Below are 22,280 nucleotides of genomic sequence, written 5' to 3'. Positions count from 1 at the left end.
TTCATTTCAGTATTTTAAAATAAATATATATTAGAAAACCAATCACTTTGATCTGAAACAATCTTTTAAGCCTGTTTGTTTTATTCTTTGTTCTGCTTTTAAATGATTCCTACAGTGTCTGGTTTACTGTTTCTGTAGCTCTAACTTTAGAAGTCATGATATATTAAAAAAAACTATAAAACAGAGAAGAAGTGAGAGAAAGATGGAAACAGAGTGACAGTGAATGTTGAAACTCTTTCTGTCTCTGTCAGTGTTGAGTCTTCAGGATCTCTGCTGTCGCTCCATCGTCTCCTGCACTCCGGTCCACCTGGTGGATAAGCTCCCCCTCCCGCTGGCTCTCAAGTCTCACCTCAAGTCCTTCTCCATGGCCAACGGCCTCAACGCCCGCATGATGCACGGACGCTCCTACTCCGTCACTGCCAACGCCTCCACTCACCACGGCGCCACCAAGAGGACTGGAGGGACGCTGCTGAAAAAGCCCAAACTGATCCGGCCGCCGCCCCTCAGCCCGTCTGCACAGAGCTGCAGGAACAGCTGTAAAATATCCTAACAGCTGGACTGGATGTTGCGTCAGTATCCGTCTCCAGGAGTCACCACTAACTTATCTGTCGGCCGCTTAAACAGGAAATAAAAGTGCGACGCTCAAGCTGAGACAGGAACACAGACTGAAAGTGTGTTTTCTCCAGAGAGTTCAGAGGCATCACAAGTCTAAAATCTTCAACCTGATCTGCAACAAAGCTGAAGAAAACCTACCTGGACCTGATGTCTTTACTTACTGTAAATCGTCATCTAAAAGCTGGTTTTAAAATAATGTTTAAAATAACAGTTGTGTGTTATTAATAAGTCACAGTAACTATACAGACACCTTAATCTTATCAAATTTCAAACAAGAAACAAAAAAGGGACAAAGGACTCAAAAATTGCTCTTCCACCCAAAAGAAAAACCCAGAACTCATGTACAGAATGGTACTCGCCAGAGTTTATATTAACTGGGGAACAGAGGAAATCAGAGGAAATTAGAAATAAAGGCCTGATTCTCTCTGAGGGAAACTATTTGAAAACTTACGATATGTAATTTGAGCTGCTTGAAAGCTTTTAATTCATCGGTGCAGGAAGTGTTGAATTAAATTAGAAATGATTGGGATTAATCAGTGAATGAGGACTGTATTAGCAGCTCGTTAAATGAACGTAACGAGGTGTTCAGGTTTTATTTGATCTCAGAATATGGACAGAAGACCTCAGCATCAAGTGTTAGCTTTTCCACACAGACCGATGAAAGAAATCCTGCTTGAGAAAAGAAACTGTTGATGAACTTTTTATGGACCAAAAAAATCCACCTGAGACGCTGTTAAAAACAGCAGTTTGATGACGTTTACTGTATGTTGCGTTTCTGGGTCTGTTTTGTTGTTTGGACGCCCGTCCAGTCACTTCGACAGTATGAACAGTAAATGTGTGTTGGAGCGAAACTTCAGTCTTTCAGTACAGAACGTTAACGTCACTGTTGGGACAAAAAAAAATCCTCCAATATTGAGAATAAAGCGAAAATATCTTAAGAATCAGAATATTTTGAATATGTAGTTGAAAAAAAGTAGAGGAAAAAGGGATAATACAAGAAAAAAAGTCATAATATTTATTTGAAGACAGTTGTAGCATTTTATGTTGCGTATTTTTCTTATAAAATCTCATGAAAACTTTCTGAAAATATTAGTTGTATACTAAAAATTTCCAATAAATCATCAGATGTCTTTTTCAGAATACTGCTTTTTTTTCCAAATATTACAATTTTTCTCTGTAAAATGACAACTTTCCCTTTTGAAATATCATTTTTTAAAAACAAAATATTTTTTTAAAACAAAATATTTATAACTTTATTCTCTAAATATTTCTATTTTTTCCCCAGAAAGCTTTTTTTTTTCTTTTTACAAAATATTTCAATGTTATTCTCCAAATATGATTTTTTTCCTGCAAAATTCCAACTTGTTTCTTAAAATATTACATTTTTTTCCATATAAAACATTTTCTTAAAATACAACATTCTCAAAATGTGTAATTTTACATAAAACTACAACTTTTTCTCAAAACACTAAATTGTCAAAGTATTTTGATGATTTTCTTGAAAATTGGGGACATTTTCTCAAAATTATGAGTTTTTTTCCTAAAACATTTCAACTGTATTCTCTATGAAGTTTTCCCGGCAAAATTACAATTTTCCCTGTAAAATTAAAAACTTTTCTCAAAATACTACAACTTTTACCCTGTAAAATTTAAAGTTTCATTCTCAAATATTAGTTGTTTTTTTATTTTATTTCAATGATTCTCAAGTAAATCTAAAATCTAAATTGGGGCTATTTTCTCAAAAAAAAATTTTTTTTCAACTTTATTCTCATTATTCTACTCTCTTGATTTTTTTTCCTAACAGTGACCCAACAACACTTCAGTCGTACTTCAGAGCAAACAGAGATCAGTTTCTGGCTTGTTTAAGTTTAAGTTACAGTTTGCTTCAAGGAGTTTTGGGAAACATAATAAATTACAAACTGCAGAAAAAGACATTTAAAAAAAAAACAAACACATGACAGCACGTGACCCCTGCAGGAGGACACCGAGCCTCACGGACTGCTCGGTTTATAGATGGTTTATTAACTGCAGGTGGACTTTTTCCTCTTTAACGGCGAGTTTTGTCTTCATAGTCGAGCAGCTTCTTCCTCAGGATGTTTTCTACAGAATATGGACGAGAACACAGTCACACATATTTGTACATAGACGCACTTTTGGACACTGTATTTTTGCACAACATGACACTTAAATCTGTGTGTCCGAGATGAAACAAACACCTTCCTTCCTCCTCCTCCTCTTCTTCTTCACGGCCTGTTTTCACACAACGTTACTAAACCTTCAGATGAAACCCGGCTTTTCAGACACACTAACGGCTGCATTTTTGTGTACAATATTTGTACGTATTGTGTAAATATCAGTGTTTGATACGATGCTAATAGTTAACCTACAGGGGTTTGCATCTGTTTTCAGTGTAGAGTGACGTTATACATTTTTGCTGAGTCATGAGTGACACCTGCACCAAAGACAGAGGAGGTCACTGAACAGAAAGGTGTGTTTTGCACTGTTTATCAATGTTTAATAAGATGTATTGATGTTTAATAAGATGCACCTTTACAATAAATTTTACCCACCGTGAGTGTCTGTTGTTTGGACTTCCAGCTCTGTTTTGACAATAACTCAAGTGCAAAAACCCATTAATTTACCAGGTAATAATGATGCAATTAAGGTCTTTTGATTTTATGTTAAGAGGGTAATTAACAATTAATTAAACATCGGGCTTTGAAAATAAGTGAGATTTTCCAGGATCCCACCTGACTGTAATTTTTACATTATGAAAAGAGTTTCTTCTCTCGGCTCCAGAGATCCTTTACTGCCTAACGGACGGTTGATTTGTTCTTTGTGGCTTCGTGGGTGCACTTATGTTTAGCAGACCTACAGCAGCCTGCTGCTTAAAGCCTCTGGAAACGTGGCTTGAAATCATAAAAATGCATAAATGATATCAAAGTTGAGTGTCTCATTAAGCATCCACAAAAATCTGAATGAAAATAAACATTTATAACTATTAGAAAACTTCGCTCAAAAACAGCTCATTTGGCTGCTCGAACCGTTTCTCAGGACTGTGTGGACGTTTTTATACAGTCTATGCTCCCGGAGTATGATGCTAATCGTTTTAGCATTCTCCATTCACATACATGAAACGATGAGCAGGGAAATACAGGTGTTACACCGTATTTGATGACCCATCAGATTCTGTGACCTGCAGTGCTGGAGGAAGTACTCATATCCTTTACTTAAGTAAAAGTATAGAAGTAACCGATTACTAGCTAAATTTGCTTAAATACTAAATTAAAAGTACTACTTTTGAAGAAAATCAGGCTGTTACTGATGTATTAAATACATGTAACAAAGTACATCATTTATACTGATGAGTCAATGCATAAGCAGCATTTTAATATATCAGTCAAACGGGAGAGTTGACATGTCTGTGGCCGAGCCAAACAGAAAATACTGCAGTTTAAACTAGTTTATTTTGGCTAATTGTGCTGTGTGTAAGATGAATTTTTCAGTATAACATGTAGATTTAATAACAGGCCGTCAGTCATGTTGATGTTTCAATATTTGCGGAAAACTAAATAAACTTTTAATATTTCAAAAGTTTAAACACATTTGGTGTGAAAATCCCCACATATGAAACAGAACAGGTTGTTTTGGTCGCTAAATTCTTGTCAAAATATCTCGTTACATGAATAACATCTATAAAGTTATCAAAGATGCTTTTAGTGAGAATCACACCTGTCCTTCCTTGTACAGCTGAACACTGACACCTGGTGGCCTGTTTCATGAACTACACGTTAATTTTAAGTAGCAGAAGGATTCACTTCCGGCTGCAAACAACAGCTCACACAACGTTTACATGACGTTCAGACAGAAGCAAGAATGTATTTTCTGTTAGCTTTTGCGCTCCTGCATCATTTATTTGTTTTAATTTCATAATTCTGCATGTTATATATATATCTGCATGTATCGGCCCTCTGAAATTACTGCTGCAGCTTTATAAAATTATAAAGTATGTTCACTAGAATAAAAATATTGCAGTTTAATCTGCTCATAAATGTGGATAAAGTTCATTTCAACACCTTTATAAAATTAAATGGACTTAAAATCAGGAAAACATCACATTTATTTGCTTGCACATTAAAAAAAACAGTTCATGTACCAAAAGACATTCACATGTATAAAAAAAGACTCTTTTACCTGCAAACACTCAGCTGAACATGAATTTAAAGTAAAGCAACACATGTGTTGGGGAGACAGGACGGTCAACGCTGACACAAAGACCTGCCAACAACATTCAAACAGCACAGAAACAAAGAGACAGAAACTGTAGAACAAGACGTGAGCCGATAAACAGCTGTTACAGGTGTGTGTGTGTCTTCTCTCTGAAGGTGGATCTGGTGTTTGAGTCCCTGCTGATCTGTGGAGAGTCCGGCTGGTCTCTGATTAGCACACTGAAGTGAAGGTGCCCCCACCCTTCCACACCATCCTCCCAGAGGGTGGGGGGGGGCAGGAAGAGGAAGTCTTTTGTCTCCTGACGTAAGAGCTGATCTGCATAGAAACCCCACAATCCTCCTCAGCTCACAGTGAGACGAGACCAGTAGCCAGGACCGGGATCTGAGTCAGGGGGTCACTGAGAGTCCAGTCCCCAACCCCCCCTCTCACCAGGCACTTAGACCTGTGTCTGGTGTTTTTCCTTCTGTCCCCACAGAGGTGACACCCTGGCTTAGACTACATGTTGGCTGCCCCCCTTCATAAAGGAAGAAACCTCTTAGTAACACTGTGTTACAGCTTGTAACACACATGATAAGCGAGAATGATACAGAGAAGATTAGCATGGCCCCTGGCGCAAGGATGACACGCACAATCGTGAAGCGTTCTCGTTTTTCATTGAAAATATGACTTTTATTGCTATTTATCATTTTCCTTCATTCATTTCTGTCTATATTAGTGTTCTGGTGAAACAGCGCCCCCGGAGACTTCAGGTGGAGAGTGGTACTGCAGCGGGGAGACAGTGAGAAGCTTCCTCCCCGAAAAACAACAAAAACCCAAAGTTGTGTGAGAAGTTGACGCGGGAAAATGTTTCTTTTTCTTTTGTCTATAGTAAATGCCAAACTAAAGCCAAAGAGCGGACTGCTGTCACTTTCTGTCCGCGTCACGGTCATGAAACACACGGCGGTGTCCTGTGAGAAGCGGCGTGGATACCTGGATAAAATGACGCGTGTACGTAAACACGTGCTGTAAGGTGGATTATATGGTCGCCGAACATCACGAGAGGCTCCGACAGGTTCAGAGAAGCTAAGGAGTCTGGTGTCCTCGGTGCATTTGGTCGGTAACAGAGCCACGCTGTTATTCTGCTTGTTTTTTGACAAGTTGACGGAGTTCAGCGGAGACAGACGGCAGCACAGAGCCGCTTCTCTCTGAGCTGTTTGGTGCGAAAGGTTGAAGGTTCGAGTCCAGGCTGAGGACAACGTATCTCCGGTAAATCAGCCCGAGAGCTTCAGTTTACAAGTTAAAAGGAGAAATCCTGACTACATAACGTATTTTCGTGTCTGCATATGCAAATCCATATTTATACAACACACGAGAAAAGACAAACGCAGCAGCTCAAAACAGCACAATAAGTCAATTTAAAGATTTCTGCAACCCGAAAAAAAAAAAGATGTAGGCAGAAGCCGCAGTTTATGATGCCTTTTAACACACATTATGTTTGACCTCGACAGGTAACTTCAAAAAACAAAAGCAAAACAATCAAAAACAAACAAACAAAGACCTGCTCACTGCTTACAGACCCTGCAGAACCCTCAGATCATCAGACACCTGTCTGCTAACTGTCGATGATCACAGGTAAATCTGGTGAAGGTGTATTCAGTCATTATGGGTTCAGTCTCTAGAACAAACTGCCTGATGATATATGAGATGTTGCACAGCTGTGTCGTCTTTTAAAAGCAAGATAAAGACCTACCTGTTCTCTCAGGCCTCCATCTGTCCGTCTGAGTCTCTGGGTGTGTTGCACAGACATACTGTATGTCTGGTATGTAAGTGTTTGTGTGGGCGGGCAGGGGATCAATTACATTTTATGAATTTGTGTGTGTGTGTGTGTGTTTTAAATATGTGTATTTAAACATATATAAATAATTATTTTTAGTTTTTTTCATGTGTTGTGTGTGAAGCACATTGATATAACGGTATGAAATGTGCTATACAAATAAATTTGACTTGACTTTTAACTTTCCATCATTATTAAATATTCAAAATTATTTTTTACAAAAATAACTTTTAAATTTCTTTAATAAATAGTGGTTTGTTTTCTATTTGGAAATTTAAATTAAACCACATTATCTGCTAACATATTGTGATATTTGTAATGTAACCACAAATAATAATTAATAGTATTTATTCTTCTTCTTTGTATTTTATTGTGCTATGGACACTCATGAGCTGTGTCCTTAATTAAAGCCTGAAACGAATAACCAGCTTTTTAAGATTGATAATTTCTGTTTGTTCATTCACACTGTGGGGATTCAGCATACTATGAAGAACAAACACTGACTGTCAGACTGTGAGGAAATACAGAACAAAGACCTTTTTTTTTAAAATATCGTTTATTTTTTAAACAGACTGAACTGCTTTGGCAAAAACATATTTTTAACAGTCATGCCCATAAAGCTTTTTTGAGCCTTTCTTCGGCTACCAACCACTGAAATAGTAATAATAATAATAATAATAATAATAATAATAATAATAATAATCATGATGATGATAATAATCTACAAACAGCTGAAACATCATAAAGTACTATATTTCCATTATATACAAATAAATCTGTGTCATCACACAAACTCATAACCACAAAATATCATCACTAAGAGTTGATATGAACATGAATGAATATTTCTCCTCTGTGGACATGAAACTGTTAGAGAAGGCAGCTTGTTCACCAGGCAGCAATCAGGTCGTGTCTGGTGGTAAAGTTTTCACTTTAAACAAATATTTCACAAACTGTTGTTTTTAAGTTTCTGTTTGGTTACGAATCCAACAAACAAGATAAAACATGTTAATTAGTGAGCTTTAGAGGTGTTTCTTTGGACAGAGCCAGGCTAAGCTAGGCTAACATTCTCAGAGAGAAACAGAATAAACTGCCTGGTTTGTTGGCGTCTGGTGTCTAAACTTGTTGTTGCCCTCTGCTGATAAAAAACTGAACAAAATTTTCATGCAGAGCTCACAGATCACAACAAAATCAGCTTCGTACCAAGATCAGACAACTATCAGCTGCTTTTATAACATGCCACAAAATATAATATAAATTATACTTGATATTTTGAACGAATTGAAATAAACAGATGTTTGCCCTTGTTCATGTTTCTACTACAAAGACTGAACATCGACACTCAATTTTCATTTTGGAGTTTAAAATAAAAGAGAGAAAACCGTCTCTGAGGACGAAGGTTTTCTCTCTTATAGCGCAGATATACTCGCTTTTACTACGTGTTCGTGTTTGATGGTCGCCCTGCGTATCCCTGTGAGGACGACGTCCCGGTTCTTTATAAAGGTGAAAAAGACACCAATAACATAAACATTAGATCTATTTGAACAGCTAAAAAAGTTGGTGTTTGATTCAGAGGAAAGGAGCCATGTCATTCAAAAGCAAGTATATGATGAGTCTTAGTCTTACTAAAATTTTGTGTCATGCATTTCAGATATTTCACCACAGACATTTTTCTTCATTTTAATAATAAACTATTAACAGTACATAAAAAAAAAACAAACAAACAAACACTACATTTGATTTCAGTTGGACTTTAAGGTTGTTTCTGTTTTGCCCAAAATATTTTTAAACCTTCTTCACCTTCAAAAAACTTAAAAACAAACAGCCGATAAGAAATTCAACAAAGTCGTGCATGTGTCTGTGAGAATGTTTATGTGTGTGTGTGTGCAAAAATATGTAGGAAGTCTTGGAAATATTTACAAAATATGTTTTCATGTGCTGTGATCTGAAGATTCACATCATGAAGAATGATAGAAAGGAAAGTTTAAAAGTAGAAATGTTCGTATCACAACCCCGTCATCCAGTGGTGAAGACAACTGCTACTACACCCAAACTTTTTGACTTTGTGTCTTTGGATTTGGAGTTCCCAAACAGTAAATGAGAAGTGAAGGCATCATGGTGACCTCAAGTTTGTCAGTTCAGTCTTCAGTTAGTTTTTCCTCTAGCAGGTTGCGTTCGTCACCCAGACCTCAAATTCATCCTGCAGCCTGCGCTTAAAGATCCATACCTGGGCTCCTAGGGTCAGAGAAGCCCCTAAGGGACAGGCAATGGTGGCACAATCTTCTCCTGAGGGGTCAAAGGTCAAGTGTCAGCCAGTGTTTAAGAAGGATACTTGACAGTAGCAGAGGCTTTCCATAGGCCGCTGTAAAACATGGCATTAAGTGTCCGGATTTCATTAGGAGGTATCTGGAGGGACAATTTTAAACCTTTGTCAGCTTCTGGAGTCAGGAAGTCCTAATATAGACGAAGAGGATGGGGCCCAGATACCTGGGATAAGACTGTGAAAGGCTGAGGAACCTGTCAGTCAAGCAGCATATTTTTTAAGCTGTATGAATCAAAAATGTGGACATCAGCAGGAGGTGAATGATATACTGAGTGCTGAACTTGTGTAGAAACTGCATTGACTTTCTTTAGCAGCATCTAGTGGACATTAGAGGAACTGCAGCTTTGATTTCAAAACTCAGCTGCTGATTGGAGCAGGTAATCAAGCCTGCACATTTGGCACCTCACGTGTTCAGTTTTTACTTGTGCGTTTGTGGTGTGTATTTCCAAACAAATTTGTAATTAAATGATCATAAATTAATTGCCACACAGACAACCTGTGGCTTTTGGGGTCCCAACTTTGCCTGTGTGACTATTTAGCCTTGTCCATTGCTCCGGGAAGCACTTTGTGACAACTTGATTTCACTCGACACCTTAAGATTTACCAGCTTCCGCCTCTGGTAGCTTCACTGGCGGTTTTAAGCAGCAGCTTTCAGACTGACGTCACTGACTTATATCCAAAGTACATCTAGGTGTTGCAGCAATATCTGGGACGTAAAGCAAGGCCTATGCTGTGTGACTGACTGCTGATGGATGAACATACCGAAAGCTCAGCAGCAGCGAAACAAGGAATCAGAGTTGTTCTGGGTTTATAAAGACACTCCTGGTTGTTGGAAAAATGTCTTTTCTGCCTCATGGAAATGCTTCTGTGGATGGAGCAACTACATTCCAGATTTCTGACAGCTCTGACAGCTGGGATGACTTTTCCAGATTGTTGAAGTTAAGTACATGCCTGTACCCCTTTGCCAAAAAAGAACCAGGCATGCATCATTCTTAGGACTGATTTCCTACTCTGAGAGATTTGATAAACAAGTGTTTCTAGTCTTAGAAACACAAGCAAACTGTTGACATGAGCAACTGTTTTGTTCTGTTGTCCTTGAACCACTTCATCTTCCAAGTCTCAGGTGTTCTGGCAGCTCAGGGTTCCTCCAGTTACACGGAACAGACTTGATCACATTGGTCAGCGAGAGGCCTCAAGTCCTTTTCCATCTGTTGCCTTCTTCACACTTAGTTCTCAAATCATTTGGGGACACAATGTGGCTACAAAAACATTAAGAGTTTGATTCCCCCAGGCTCCAGCCATTCTTAAAAACAACACACAGTCACAGTGGTGCTTCAGGTAAAAACATCCACCAAATGGTACATGAAGTTCATCTTTGTTTAGCCTGGTGAGGAGTCCTCTTCCTCTTAGATCTGGATGTCACTGCCCACCGTAGGGTGTCAGGCTTTGGGTTTTGGTGGAAGAGATTGGGTGGGACTTAAAAGTCATAGTCCCAACCGGAGTTGTCATCTGGTGGCGGCTCGTCAGCATCTTCAGGGAAACTGTCGAAGTTACTGGTGTCAGTCGGGGAGGAAACCTGGATATAAAAACAAAGAGTCAAACATCTTCAACACCTGTAGACTCATTGCAGAAAAACAAGTTTAATGCTTTTAGGGTGTTTTCAAACCTATAGTTTGTTAGCTCTGGTCCGAATCGATGGATGAGTTAGTGAACTTTCAAGTTTTCTGCTTGGTTTGTTTTCTTTTCACACATAAAAAAATTTAGATGAGCCAAATTGCATCTAGAGCAGGAGCAAGAAGGTAAACTCAGGAAGAAGGTCCTGAAGAAGCTCTTATCTGCTCAGATATCAAGAAAACAATGTACTTGGTTGTTAGTCCAGGTCAGTCCCATTCAACTGGACTGAACTGCACAGGTCTGAAAACACCTTTAGATTTAAGACTTTTTCTCTGTAGTGTTGGATTTACAGGATTTTTACATCAATGTGATGAAGTACCCTCCTGTCTGATTACTTTACCTACAAACTGTCATAACATTAATAATGTCACACTATGTTTTGATATAGCAATATAAAGTCACACACACTATGATAGACTTTTAGTGAAGCATGCTTTAACTGAATTTAAGGCGTGACATGCCACAGTAGATTTAAGTGTTTTCAAGATCATTTAAGGCCTTGATATTGAAGTTTTCTGTGTTTTTTTCCTAGTATGTTAACACTGCTTCAGTTTGTCAGGGATCAAACATGAGTTTGGTGTTGGCATTGGAGAAAAAAATAAAATAAAGATTATTTCTACTCACGGCAGGTATGATGGGCGGAGTCAGAGTTCCTTTCCTCAGACCCTCCCAGTTAAAACCTTCAAACCACCTGAACAGAGAGAGAGAGATCAGTTTGATTCATTTTATCTTGTTTTGAGTTTTGACAGATTTGGTTTCAGCAGTTACAGACTACAGCTCCTCCTGCTGGTTGGAGGAGTATATGAAGATTTATTCCATGGATAGAAAAAGATATTGACGACACAAAGTTTAAAGAGCCAGTTAACCAAAAAGAGAAGGAGATCCTAAGGCAGAAACTGCCAATCAGGTGTCAACTCTCTTGGCTCACTCACTTGTGCTTCTGGATGTCTTTGACTCCGTTTTTCAGGTTTCCAAGTCTCTCTGAGGGATTGTCTCTGTCAACACAAACAGTTATGATTCAAAGATTTATTCTGGAGATGAAAACAATAATATTTAGTTTCTCTACAGTGAATCTGAGCTCAGACACACAGCGCCTTCTACCTGCAGAGCTTCTTGATGAGGTTGGCGGCATTCTTGGTGATCTTCTTGGGGAACTCGATCATGTCGATGCCTCTCAGGATGATGTTGTAGGTTTTCATTGGATCTGGACCTGAGAACGGAGGACTGGAGACAGACAGAGACACTGTAGGACACTGTACAACAACAGGAGTTTGACTCTACTGAACTTTACTGCCCTCCTCTGTCCTCACCTGCCCGTCAGCAGCTCGTACATCAGGATGCCCAGAGACCAGTAGTCTGCTGAGACGTCATGACCCTTGTTGAGGATGATCTCTGGAGCGACATACTCTGGCGTCCCGCAGAATGTCCACGTCTTCTTACAAAAGCCGATCTTCTTGGCGAAACCAAAGTCCACCTGGAAAAGACCAAATTAATGAAACACAACGCCGATCACGAAAGGATGAACCCTAATATTTCTGGCAACTTTCAGACCTTTCTTCTAGGGCCACCATTAAGACAAAATTTCCCCTTGTACACAAGAAATGTCGAAATCTAACTCTTTGCATCTCTGGATTCCATTCTTACTTTCTAGAGGATTAACCCTTTAGATTTAGGTGACCCCATGATCTTTTCTCTACCCACAGCTAGATTACCAACTGGGCAGCATGAGCAACTGTTAGAGGGCCCAAAACCTCCAGGCTTACTGTGAGAGAAAGTTGCTAAACAGCAGACAGAAAATATTGTGTTTGTACCAGTTTGGCGTATCCCCGGCTGTCCAGTATGAGGTTTTCAGGTTTCAGGTCTCTGTATATGATGCCTTTGGCATGCAGGTAGGCGAAGGCTTCGACCACGCAGCCTGTGTAAAACCTTGTGGTCGAATCTTCAAATGAACCCCTGAAACACACAAAGTTTCATCTGGTTAAAGAACGAAGACGTTTCTGCCTCTCGGTGGGATCTTTCATGGCATTTTGATTCAGTTTTATTGGACTGAACGTCCACTTTTTAACTTCTGTTCATTCACCATATTAGTTGTTTTTCATTCGTTGATTTTCTATTGGCCAGTGTTTCCTGCAAACACTTAAAGTGCTACCGCTTATTGCTGGCATTTAACTACTGCTTTCAATTGTATTTATTCAATCCGCTGATTTCTGTATGTTCTAAATTTTAAAGATTCTTCAAGTCCAACGTGACAGTCTTGACAGTCCAAGATTCACAACTTCAACATTCAATTATATTCACTCTACAATGATATAAAACAGACAAAAGAAGACTTCAAAATCTGATTTTCTGTCAATTAATTTTCAGCTAATCAACTTTTTTTTTTTTTTAGCAATAACCAATTTCTTTTCTTCTATTTAGAAAATGATCTGATTCTTTTTTAAAAACCTTTCAAAAACTTCTGAGAAAAGTGACTCAGTATGAAATAAAAATAAATTCTGTAGAAGATTTAAATGAGTACCTGTCTCTCAGTATGGTCCACAGCTCTCCTCCCAGACAGGCCTCCATCAGCATGTACAGATATTTACTGTCCTTAAACGTCCGGTACAACCTGAGCACAAAAAACACAACACTTTAAAACCTGCAATATGCACAACAACATACTACTGAGGAAAACACTCAGAACATCCATAAATCCATCAAAAATAATATCTAACATTAATGCTGAGCTGATATCCTGATACCAACTGTGTTTTATAGACTATATATCCTCGTTTTTTGCAAGTTTCACTGCCACCGTAGCTTCTCTTACACGTTTGGAAGGGGAGGGGTATTCAGTTGGTTGCAATGTGCAACCTCAACACTAGATGTCACTAAATCCTACACACGGGTCCTTTAAGCAGAAAACCAGCGACGTCATAATAAAATAACCTAAATAAATATTCTGCTGACCTGACGACAAAGTCGGAGTGCGCCTCGGTCATGATGTGTTTCTCAGAGCGGATGTGTTCTTGTTGTCTCGTATCGACGATGTGACGCTTCTTCAGGATCTTCATGGCGAACGTCTTCGCCTCCTCGCTCTTCAGCTGCACCTGAAGAGAAAAAAACATGCCGTCACTTCTACCTTCACAGGAAATGTTCTTTTTCTGGTCAACAAACCCAACGAAAAACTATGTGTATGTCGTATTCTGTGACTCAGTCTCACACACGCTCACACTCCTGCTGCCAGAAATACGCACTAAAGCACCAAATGTGGATTCATCCGCTGCTGAAAATAGTCACAACAAATGCACTATTTCCTCCTGTTTGTTTGTTTAAAACTAAAGTCAGCAGATGTTTTAGGAAATGACTGAGCCCTTTTTAAACAAGAAACTATATATTTGTGAGGACTTTTTAAACATTTACTTCTTGGGCTTGTTACTCTTTTCATGGGATTTATTTACTATAAGAAAAATATAAAACAATACCAGACAGTAATGTTTTGTTTCATTTTTGGTAAATAAAACCCTCTAAATATTACGCCATCCAACTAAAAGACGGGAGATTTTCTTAGCCCTCGATATCTTTCTAAACATTGATGTTGTGAACTGGTCAATAGTGTGTCAGAAACGTAACAGTATGAAGTTCAAACAAACACAGTGCACCACATGTGCCTGTCAGCTCTGTGTTAATTAGAGCTGAAAGAACTAATTGATTAACTGATTAGTGGATTGACAGAAAATTAATCAGCTATTTTAATTTTTTCTGGGAGAAATGCCAAAAACTCTTATTGTCTCCACCTCCTTTATTGTGAAGATTTGCTGCTTTTCTTTGTCATACGTGACAGTAAACTGATCATCTGCGGGTTTTAAACCGCTGGTCGGACACAACAAGACATCTGAAGACGTCACTTTGGGCTTTTAGGAAACTGTAATAAACATTTTTCACTATTTTCTGACATTTAATAAACCAAATGATTAATAGATTAATTGACATATTGACAATGATGAAAATAATTTTATTTGCAGCTTTAGTATAAATACTATCTGTCCAATTAAACTTCCCACTGTACACTGTAAACACCACACACACACACACACACTCACACACACACACACACACACACACACATGCACACACACACACACACACACACACACACATCACACACACACACACTGTGGTGTTAATAGACCATGATGACACAATCCTCTATTTCTGGACAGATTCTTTACGTTATGTTATACGAGCTCTTACTCTGACATGTCGGAGAGGTCACACCTCCCTCGTGGGTCGGTAATGAAGACGGGGTGTGTGCGTGTGTGTGTGTGTGTGTGTGTGTGTGTGTGTGTGTGTGTGTGTGAGTGTGTGTGTGTGTGTGTGTGTGTGGTGTTTACAGTCTTCAGTGGGGAGGAAAGTTATTAATACTGGACAGACAGTATTAATAATAGATCTTATCTTTAAAGTCTTTTCTCTTGTAAAACTAAGAATACAGTTTGAAAACACTTTTGATAAAGTATAAATGTCACTTTTGAATCATTATTTGTTTTAAAACTAACTCAACCAGACGATCATCTGATCTGCATCTTCTCAAACATCTGACGACCAGAAGTCAACTTTCAGACACAGACGTCCAGATGTGTGGAACTACTACTCTTACATTTTCTTTTCTTTCTTTCTAAATTGTCTTTAATTTTGGTTTTATTATCCTTTTTGGGTTTGTTTTTTTTAATAGTCTGACTTTGTTTTTCTTGTATATATATTCAGGTAGAGATAATCAATAAGCCTAATAGGCTTTTTTCCTCTTTGTGATTTTTTTCTTGTTGTTTGTATGTATTTGTTTCATTTTATTTATTATAATCTGTGCAAATAAATAAACTCAAAAGTCATTCTCTTTTTTATTGTTCGAGCTTCGATATGGACGCCTCTGAGCTTCCGTATCGAATATAACGTCACTGAGACTGAATACAATCAGTCGGCGCCTCCGGCTATAAACCGAAAGTAAACAGAAAGCAGAACTACGCTGGGAGATACTCTGATGGAAGATATCTGCGTAGTAAGATTTCTGTTTAGGCTCACACAGACAGTCTGGAGGTCAGAGGTCAGTTTTTTCCTCGGTGCAGAGTTACACTCTGACTCACCCGCTAAAAATATCTCCCGAGGAATGATGGGAGATCCTGAGCGGGGATTCCTTCCTGTTTTTGGACAAACCCTCTGCAGGGCTTCCCCTTCGACCTTCAGTACCCCCAAACCTCAGCGGGGCCAGACACTCAATCACATGACCATCACATGATGACTGGTTTCCAGTTACCAGCGGTGGTACTTTACTGGAAAGTTACTGCAAATAGCTGAAGGCACGCGCACACACACACACGCACACACACACACACACACACACACACAGCTATCCTTGTTTGTGCATCTATCCTTGTTAGGACATTGCATTGACTCCATTCATTTTGTACAGCCTAACCCTACATACATGTAAACATGTGCACACACACACGCACACGCACACGCACACACACACACACACACGCGCACACACACACGCACACACACACACACACACACACGCTGTGCAGAATATTGTCTGCGTTGTGGACTATAAATCAGATTTCTGATTTATTACATCTTCTGGCTTCAAATTTATTTGAAATTGGCCTGAAATGAATCTCAAACTAATCTGCAGCTGGTCTTAAACTGGTCTTAAACTGGTCTTAAACTGGTCTCAAAGTGATTTGAAACTGGTTTTACGTCAATCTAAAACTGTTCTAAAACTAGTCTCAATCTAATTTGAACTAATGTGAAACTAGTGTCAAACCAGAATGAAACTGGACTGAAACTGGTTCTCAAGTAATCTGACACAGATCTTAAACTGGTCTCCACCTAATCTGTAATTTGTCTCAAACTAAAGTAAATCTGGTTTCAAATTTATCTGAACTGGTCTCAGACTAACATGAAACTGGCCTAAAACTGGTCTCAAATTGTCTCAAACTAGTTTTAAACTGTTCTCAAAGTAATCTTAAACTGGTCTGAAACTGGTTTTAAACTAATACGAAACAGATCTTAACCCTCATGCAACTTTTGTCCTCCCGGGTCAATTTTGACTCGGGAGGACAAAAGTCCACAGATGATACAAATTTTAATAAAACACCCAAAATTCAATGAAAGTAGTGATCATTACTTTTACTTGCAAAGTGTGTGGTATGGAACCATCCATGTGATATAAAAACATTTTAAAACGGGTCAAATTTGACCCGAGGACAACAGGAGGGTTAAAACTAATCTGCAAACTGGTCTGAAACTGGTTTTAAAGTAATCGGACACTTATCTTAAACTGGATTCCTGTTGTATCTATGTGTATCTGCTGTAAATCCTGCATCTGATTAAATGAATACTAATTGATCTGTTACTGTGACCCGATGTTGTGTTTTTTTTTGATCAGATCGTACCAGCTCAACACGTCCGAAGCCGCCGACTCCCAGTGTGTCGATGATGTTGAAGTCGTTCAGCCTCAGACTGGAGAAGAAGGCGTTCTCTGCCTCGTACCTGGAAACAAAAAACAAAAAAACAGCTTCACTGAACACAGGAAACACAATTTAAAACCTTTATGGGACCACAACATGTACAGGTTTGAAACCAAAAAACTCTTCCGGTTCAGACAGAACAGGAACTCCGTCGTACCTGCAGCATTTGACCACGTGGAAGAACGGGAACTTTTTGGAGGTTTGGATGGAGAAGGAGGTGATGGGGAAGGAGGAAGAAGAGGAGGAGGAAGGAGGAGCAGGGAGGCTGGTCTGTCGCTCTCTCTGCCGCCTCGCTGTGATGGGGAGCAACTCCCTCATCTCCAAACTGTATTAAATCCACGAGAACAGGACCAGGACCGGACGGATCAGAACACCTGAGAGATGTTTCTGTGAAGCTTTTCTAAAATAATAATAATGAAATTATTTCAGGAATGTAATTTTGTGCAGCGTTCTGAAATCCTTCAGTCGATGCTGACGGTGCAGTTATTTCCACTTCCTTCAGATCTTTGGAACGATGTCTCCTCGCCGAAAAAAAACCCCAAACAAATAAACAAAAACTCTTTTCTGTCCTCACGAGAACGTTCTGCACAGCGTCCGTAAGAGAGCCGTCTCAAAGGAGGAGCTCCACTTCAAGTTTACATGGTGAGGATAGGCGACGACGAGGCGACGGTGGCGGTGGCGGTGGTGGTGTGAGGTTCTGGTCTGGTGCGGTGAGGTTGCCAGATCCTCCAGCTCTGTGTGCATGTAGGTTACAAACGGGGTCGGTCCGGAACCAAGCGGGACGCCGCCGTCAGAATCCAGAACAGGACGGTATCATCAAAAATAAGAAAGATGTAAATATTCTACGTTTAAGAAAGAATTTAATAACTAGACTTGAAGTTTTTGGACGTCCACTGTGGAAAAAAAGTCCAAACGAGTTGACTCAAACTGAAAGCGTGAGCGAGGAGAGCCTCTGAAAGGTTTCTCCTTTTTGCCAAAACAGCATCCACGTCTGCTCCGGCTGAGTCCTGCAGGGTGTAAGACCAACCTGAGAGGACGGACCGCACGGCTGGACGCTGCTGCTGCTGGTATTTTTAGCACGTGGGAACATTGCTCAGAGGTTCATCCTGTAAACGCAGCTCGGTCAGACTGACTGTCAGGCAGCGGGACAAACTGTCCCGACCTCAAAACCAGAGACTGACTTCAAAAGACGTATCAAGATATTTAGAGCACATATCTACGTCTCAAGTTATAGTTTTATAGTCTGGTAAAAGGTTGCTCTCCCTTTGCACTGGACCCTGGTTCCCAACATCACTTGTGTCTTTGTGTCACTAATTTCAGTCCAGCGTCTCACGTTGCACAAATAATGGATGGAACCATTTCAGTTGAGAAGTTTTGCTGTGATTCTTTTTGAGAGTTTGTGATCGTCTGCTTCATCAGTGAAGTGATGAAGCAGAAGTTCATCATCAGCTGCACTAAGCAGTGAGTCACAGCTCTGCCAGGTTTCAGGTAGGAAAGATGTTTTTGGGTGATTTGATTGCAAGTCAAAATAAAATCTGTGTGTGTGTGTGTGTGTGTGTGTGTGTGTGTGTGTGTGTGTGTGTTTCTCCAAACAGGGAGTGGACTATTTCCTGGAAACCGACGCTGTGGAATCAGATTTCTGCAGAAACAGTAGCTGCTGCCGTTCTGTCAGGACAAACTAACACTCTAAAAATAGTTTGTTAAAGTGAGAAGGAGATTAACTGTTAGCATTGAACTACAGGTTCAAAGACCCCCCAACCTTCACCCTGCTGAAGTGTCCTTGAGCAAGCATCAGCTTAACAAGGCAAAACTATATATAACTTAAAACTGGTGAACAGTCCTGCAGCAGGGGTGTGATCTGGTTTGGTTTTATTAAAAAAAGCAAACAAAAACACACAGATTCAAACTATGAACATGACGAGCAGGTCCTCTACTAATCGGAAGATCAGCGGTTTGATTCCCGGCTCCTCCAGTCTGCATGTCGAAGTGTTCTTGAGCAAGATACTGAAGCTCAAATTGCCAAAGTGCCATCTGTGTGTGTGAATGCATTAAATTAGCCTCCTGATGAGCAGGTTGGCATGGCAGCCATCAGTGTATGAATGTGCTCTGAGTGGTTGTAAGACTAGAAAGGAACCATGTAAGTGCAGTCCATTTACCATTTCACATAAAACATTCAGAGCACACAAACAGAAAATAACACAGAGTGTTAATTATAAAATCGAACCATGATAAAAACTCTAAAAGTTAAAGTGTGTAAAGGAAAATCAGAGATTTCTTTTGAAACACATTAAATATGTTAGAAATTAATTGCTGAAAACGTGTGAAATGACTGAACTGTGGAGTTAAGAGTGTTAAACTGTTTTTCACCATTTCTGTGTTCAGGTCTGACATCATCGCTCGATAAGAAATATTACCTGGAAGTAACTCCAGTTCTATGTGCGGAGCTCTTGAACTACAGCCTGCTGTTTGCTAGCGAGGTCAGTTTTAGACAACTGGGATTCACAGATAATCTATAAATTACGGGCGATAAAGCGGGGTATGCTTTAGGCGACCTTGGCACTACCACGGCAGTGTGTGAGGTGCTGCAGCTGGACTCTGGGGAGCTCCTCCCCCCGGCACCACACTCTCGTCCAAATATGGTCATCACTTCTGGCTCCAAAAAACTAAGACGGCGAAAGTCAAAATACCGAACTCACGGCTTCAAAACGGGAGTCCACAAACCAATGTTTGACATCACAGTGGCTACATCCATTATTATTGTTATTCTATTCATTATTATTATTATTATTATTACTATTATTCTATATTACTCTATTATAATTATTATTTTTATTTACATGTAATAGTTTTTTTTAGCTTTAATGACAAAAATGTTTAAAAATCTCATAATATCTCATAATTATGACTTCTGTATCTCATGTTGCAATTAAAACTTCTTGCAGCAAATTAATCCTTTTAAAAAATAAAAATAAATAAACAGAAGTGTAAAAAAAAAGAAAATAGATACAGACAGAAATATATTAACACATTAGTTTTCTGTTTAGGGTTACCATAGCAACATCCCTGATTGACAGGAGGACACCTGGTGTATGAATGACGTGTGTGTTTGCTGTATTGAATCTATACCAGTGATATATATCCCCCCCCCCCCCCAGCTCGTCATCAAGAAACCTAAAACATGCAGGGCAGAGGGGACCGGGGGGGACCGGGGGGGGGGGGGGCGGGGGGACAGAGAGGGGACCGGGGGGGGGGGGGGGGGGGCCCGGGGGGGGACCAGGATGGAAAAACACTCATCTATACCATAAGAGGAGATGACTGACGGTCATCAGCTTCACTCCGTCACATGACCAACAGTCATCTGATCCTGGACACAACAGCTGCTGTTACACCGCGACTGACTGTAAATATTACACATAGATTTATGTAAAAACATAAAAAACATCAGTGAATTGATCTGCTAACAATCACTGTTATTGATATATAATGTAAGATAAGATACGAGACAATAATAAATTATATACAACAAAATAAAAGATAAATCTTCTTCCTCTGTGCTGTAGACCTGCGTCGTTGTCCAAAAACTATTAAAAACACATCAGTGAGTCACATCGCTGCACTGTGACACACACACTAGTTTATTTTGACTGAGTCCCACACACACACACACCGTCCTGCTGCCAGAAATACTCACTAGAGCGCCAAACGTGGATTCATCTGCCACTGAAAATAGTCCCCAACAAATGTCCTCCTGTTTGTTTGTTTGTTTGTTTGTTTGTTAAAAACTACAGTGAGCAGCTGTTCTATTAACGAGCTTCTTCTGAACATGAAACTATATATTTAGGAGCTGTCTTCAGTAGGGAAGAAAGAGGAAAGACTTTTAAAATCAGCTCCCAACTAAACTTCATATCCAGTAATTATTTAAACTAGCAGGAATGGAGCTGATTCATAATATATATGTTGTGGAAATATTGAGCGATGGTCAGTGCACACGAGCCTTTGATGTCTTAATAATGAGAATGTTTATTGAAAGCAAACATCAAGATGCTGTCTCTTCCTGTTCTGCTCTCTGAAGGTCTGAATCTTAGTCTTTAACCCCGACAGATTAGCCTACGATATGAAACATTAATCTAATTGGTTCATTAGTTTCTGAACTAAAGAACTGCACTTTACTCGTGTTTGTCACCATCAGCACATTCTGGTTTGAATCTCTGATCGTGTCAATAGAATCTACACATTTACCGTGTTACCTGTGTTGTCTAAGAAAGGCCTCCTCCGACCTTGGTTACCACGGCAACGCTGATTCACCCTTTATCAGAGAGGCTTTCGCTTCCCCAAACAACACGGACAGTTACTTCAAGTCTCAAGGAGAGGAGAGAATTATAGTTTGTACATATATATATATAACATGTAGAAACAAAACTACCAGCGTCCTGATCGGCCCAAGTTATGAACACAACACTGACACATCATCATCTTGTTAGCAAACAGTTGTTTATTTCCACATCCAGCAGTTACGGAGCAACATTATCATTCATGTGGAGTCGTGTTTGTGTCCAGCTGGTGAATGTAAGTCCAATATTCACTCTCTTTTAGCTCTGTTTTTGGTCTCCACCAACTCCTGAGGGAAATATCTGGCTCTTTAGCTGCTAAATGCTCCACTATGTTCACCAGTTTGGTGCTGAGCAGGTAGTGTACAGCAGCTTTTTACAGCTTTGTCTCTGAAAACGACACTATGAGACGCTGAGAGTGAACCAGAACAGTAAAGTTGCAGCCGATAATTTAATATTCAGATAAAACAAGGAGCTTTAGGACGATTGACATGGAAAGAAAACAGCTGCCAAGAGTGAAGAAGCTCCTTCGTGTATGTTCAGCGGTTTCTTTGTGTCCTTTAGTGTGACCTGGTTCTGACTCTCTAACCGCAGCAGGTATTATTAGCTGTTCTTACATAAGCAACACTGAGGATCCTGTTACTGCTGTAAATATTCAGACACAGTCACAGCTTACTGTTAGTTAGTGTATTTCCATCCACCTGTTAGGGTTAGGGTTTATTTTCAATCTGTGCGTCAAAAACCTGAATGGAAGAAAATGAGAAACAGCACGAGTGGATGGAAACAAACTG

General features: G+C 39.6%; 2 protein-coding genes and 1 non-coding gene across 13 annotated transcripts in view; 2 read left to right on the top strand and 1 right to left on the bottom strand.

The window, feature by feature from the left end:
* The window catches only part of rab40b (RAB40B, member RAS oncogene family), a 28,215-nt gene extending 26,453 nt beyond the window's left edge, over positions 1 to 1,762 (top strand). For both annotated transcript variants that reach the window (XM_042396280.1, XM_042396279.1), the window contains one exon: positions 252 to 1,762. In XM_042396280.1, the coding sequence (XP_042252214.1) occupies positions 252 to 550 (299 nt within the window). In that variant the 3' untranslated portion in view covers positions 551 to 1,762. The remainder of the gene's footprint in view (positions 1 to 251) is intronic.
* A 3,629-nt stretch (positions 1,763 to 5,391) lies between these two features.
* Positions 5,392 to 5,498, top strand: LOC121887656. The gene has a single exon (XR_006093017.1). It is a non-coding gene; the product is annotated as a U6 spliceosomal RNA (small nuclear RNA).
* Positions 5,499 to 8,409: 2,911 nt separating this feature from the next.
* Positions 8,410 to 22,280, bottom strand: part of LOC121886692 (cGMP-dependent protein kinase 1-like) — a 57,343-nt gene continuing 43,472 nt past the window's right edge. For 8 of the 10 annotated variants that reach the window (XM_042396903.1, XM_042396902.1, XM_042396904.1 and 5 more), the window contains 9 exons: positions 17,087 to 17,183; positions 13,605 to 13,744; positions 13,174 to 13,263; positions 12,467 to 12,608; positions 11,966 to 12,129; positions 11,757 to 11,879; positions 11,588 to 11,650; positions 11,280 to 11,346; positions 8,410 to 10,557 (listed from right to left, as the gene is read on the bottom strand). In XM_042396903.1, coding sequence (XP_042252837.1) covers positions 10,459 to 10,557; positions 11,280 to 11,346; positions 11,588 to 11,650; positions 11,757 to 11,879; positions 11,966 to 12,129; positions 12,467 to 12,608; positions 13,174 to 13,263; positions 13,605 to 13,744; positions 17,087 to 17,183 — 985 coding nt within the window. In that variant the 3' untranslated portion in view covers positions 8,410 to 10,458. Of the gene's footprint in view, positions 10,558 to 11,279; positions 11,347 to 11,587; positions 11,651 to 11,756; positions 11,880 to 11,965; positions 12,130 to 12,466; positions 12,609 to 13,173; positions 13,264 to 13,604; positions 13,745 to 17,086; positions 17,184 to 17,318; positions 18,393 to 19,575; positions 19,897 to 22,280 lie in introns of those variants that run through there. The other 2 variants (XM_042396911.1, XM_042396910.1) reach the window with 2 other exon arrangements.

Source organism: Thunnus maccoyii, chromosome 20 (assembly GCF_910596095.1).
Source record: "Thunnus maccoyii chromosome 20, fThuMac1.1, whole genome shotgun sequence".
Taxonomy (NCBI): Eukaryota; Metazoa; Chordata; class Actinopteri; order Scombriformes; family Scombridae; genus Thunnus; species Thunnus maccoyii.
The sequence above is the reverse complement of the archived record's forward strand: the minus strand, read 5'-3'. Positions and strand labels throughout refer to the sequence as shown.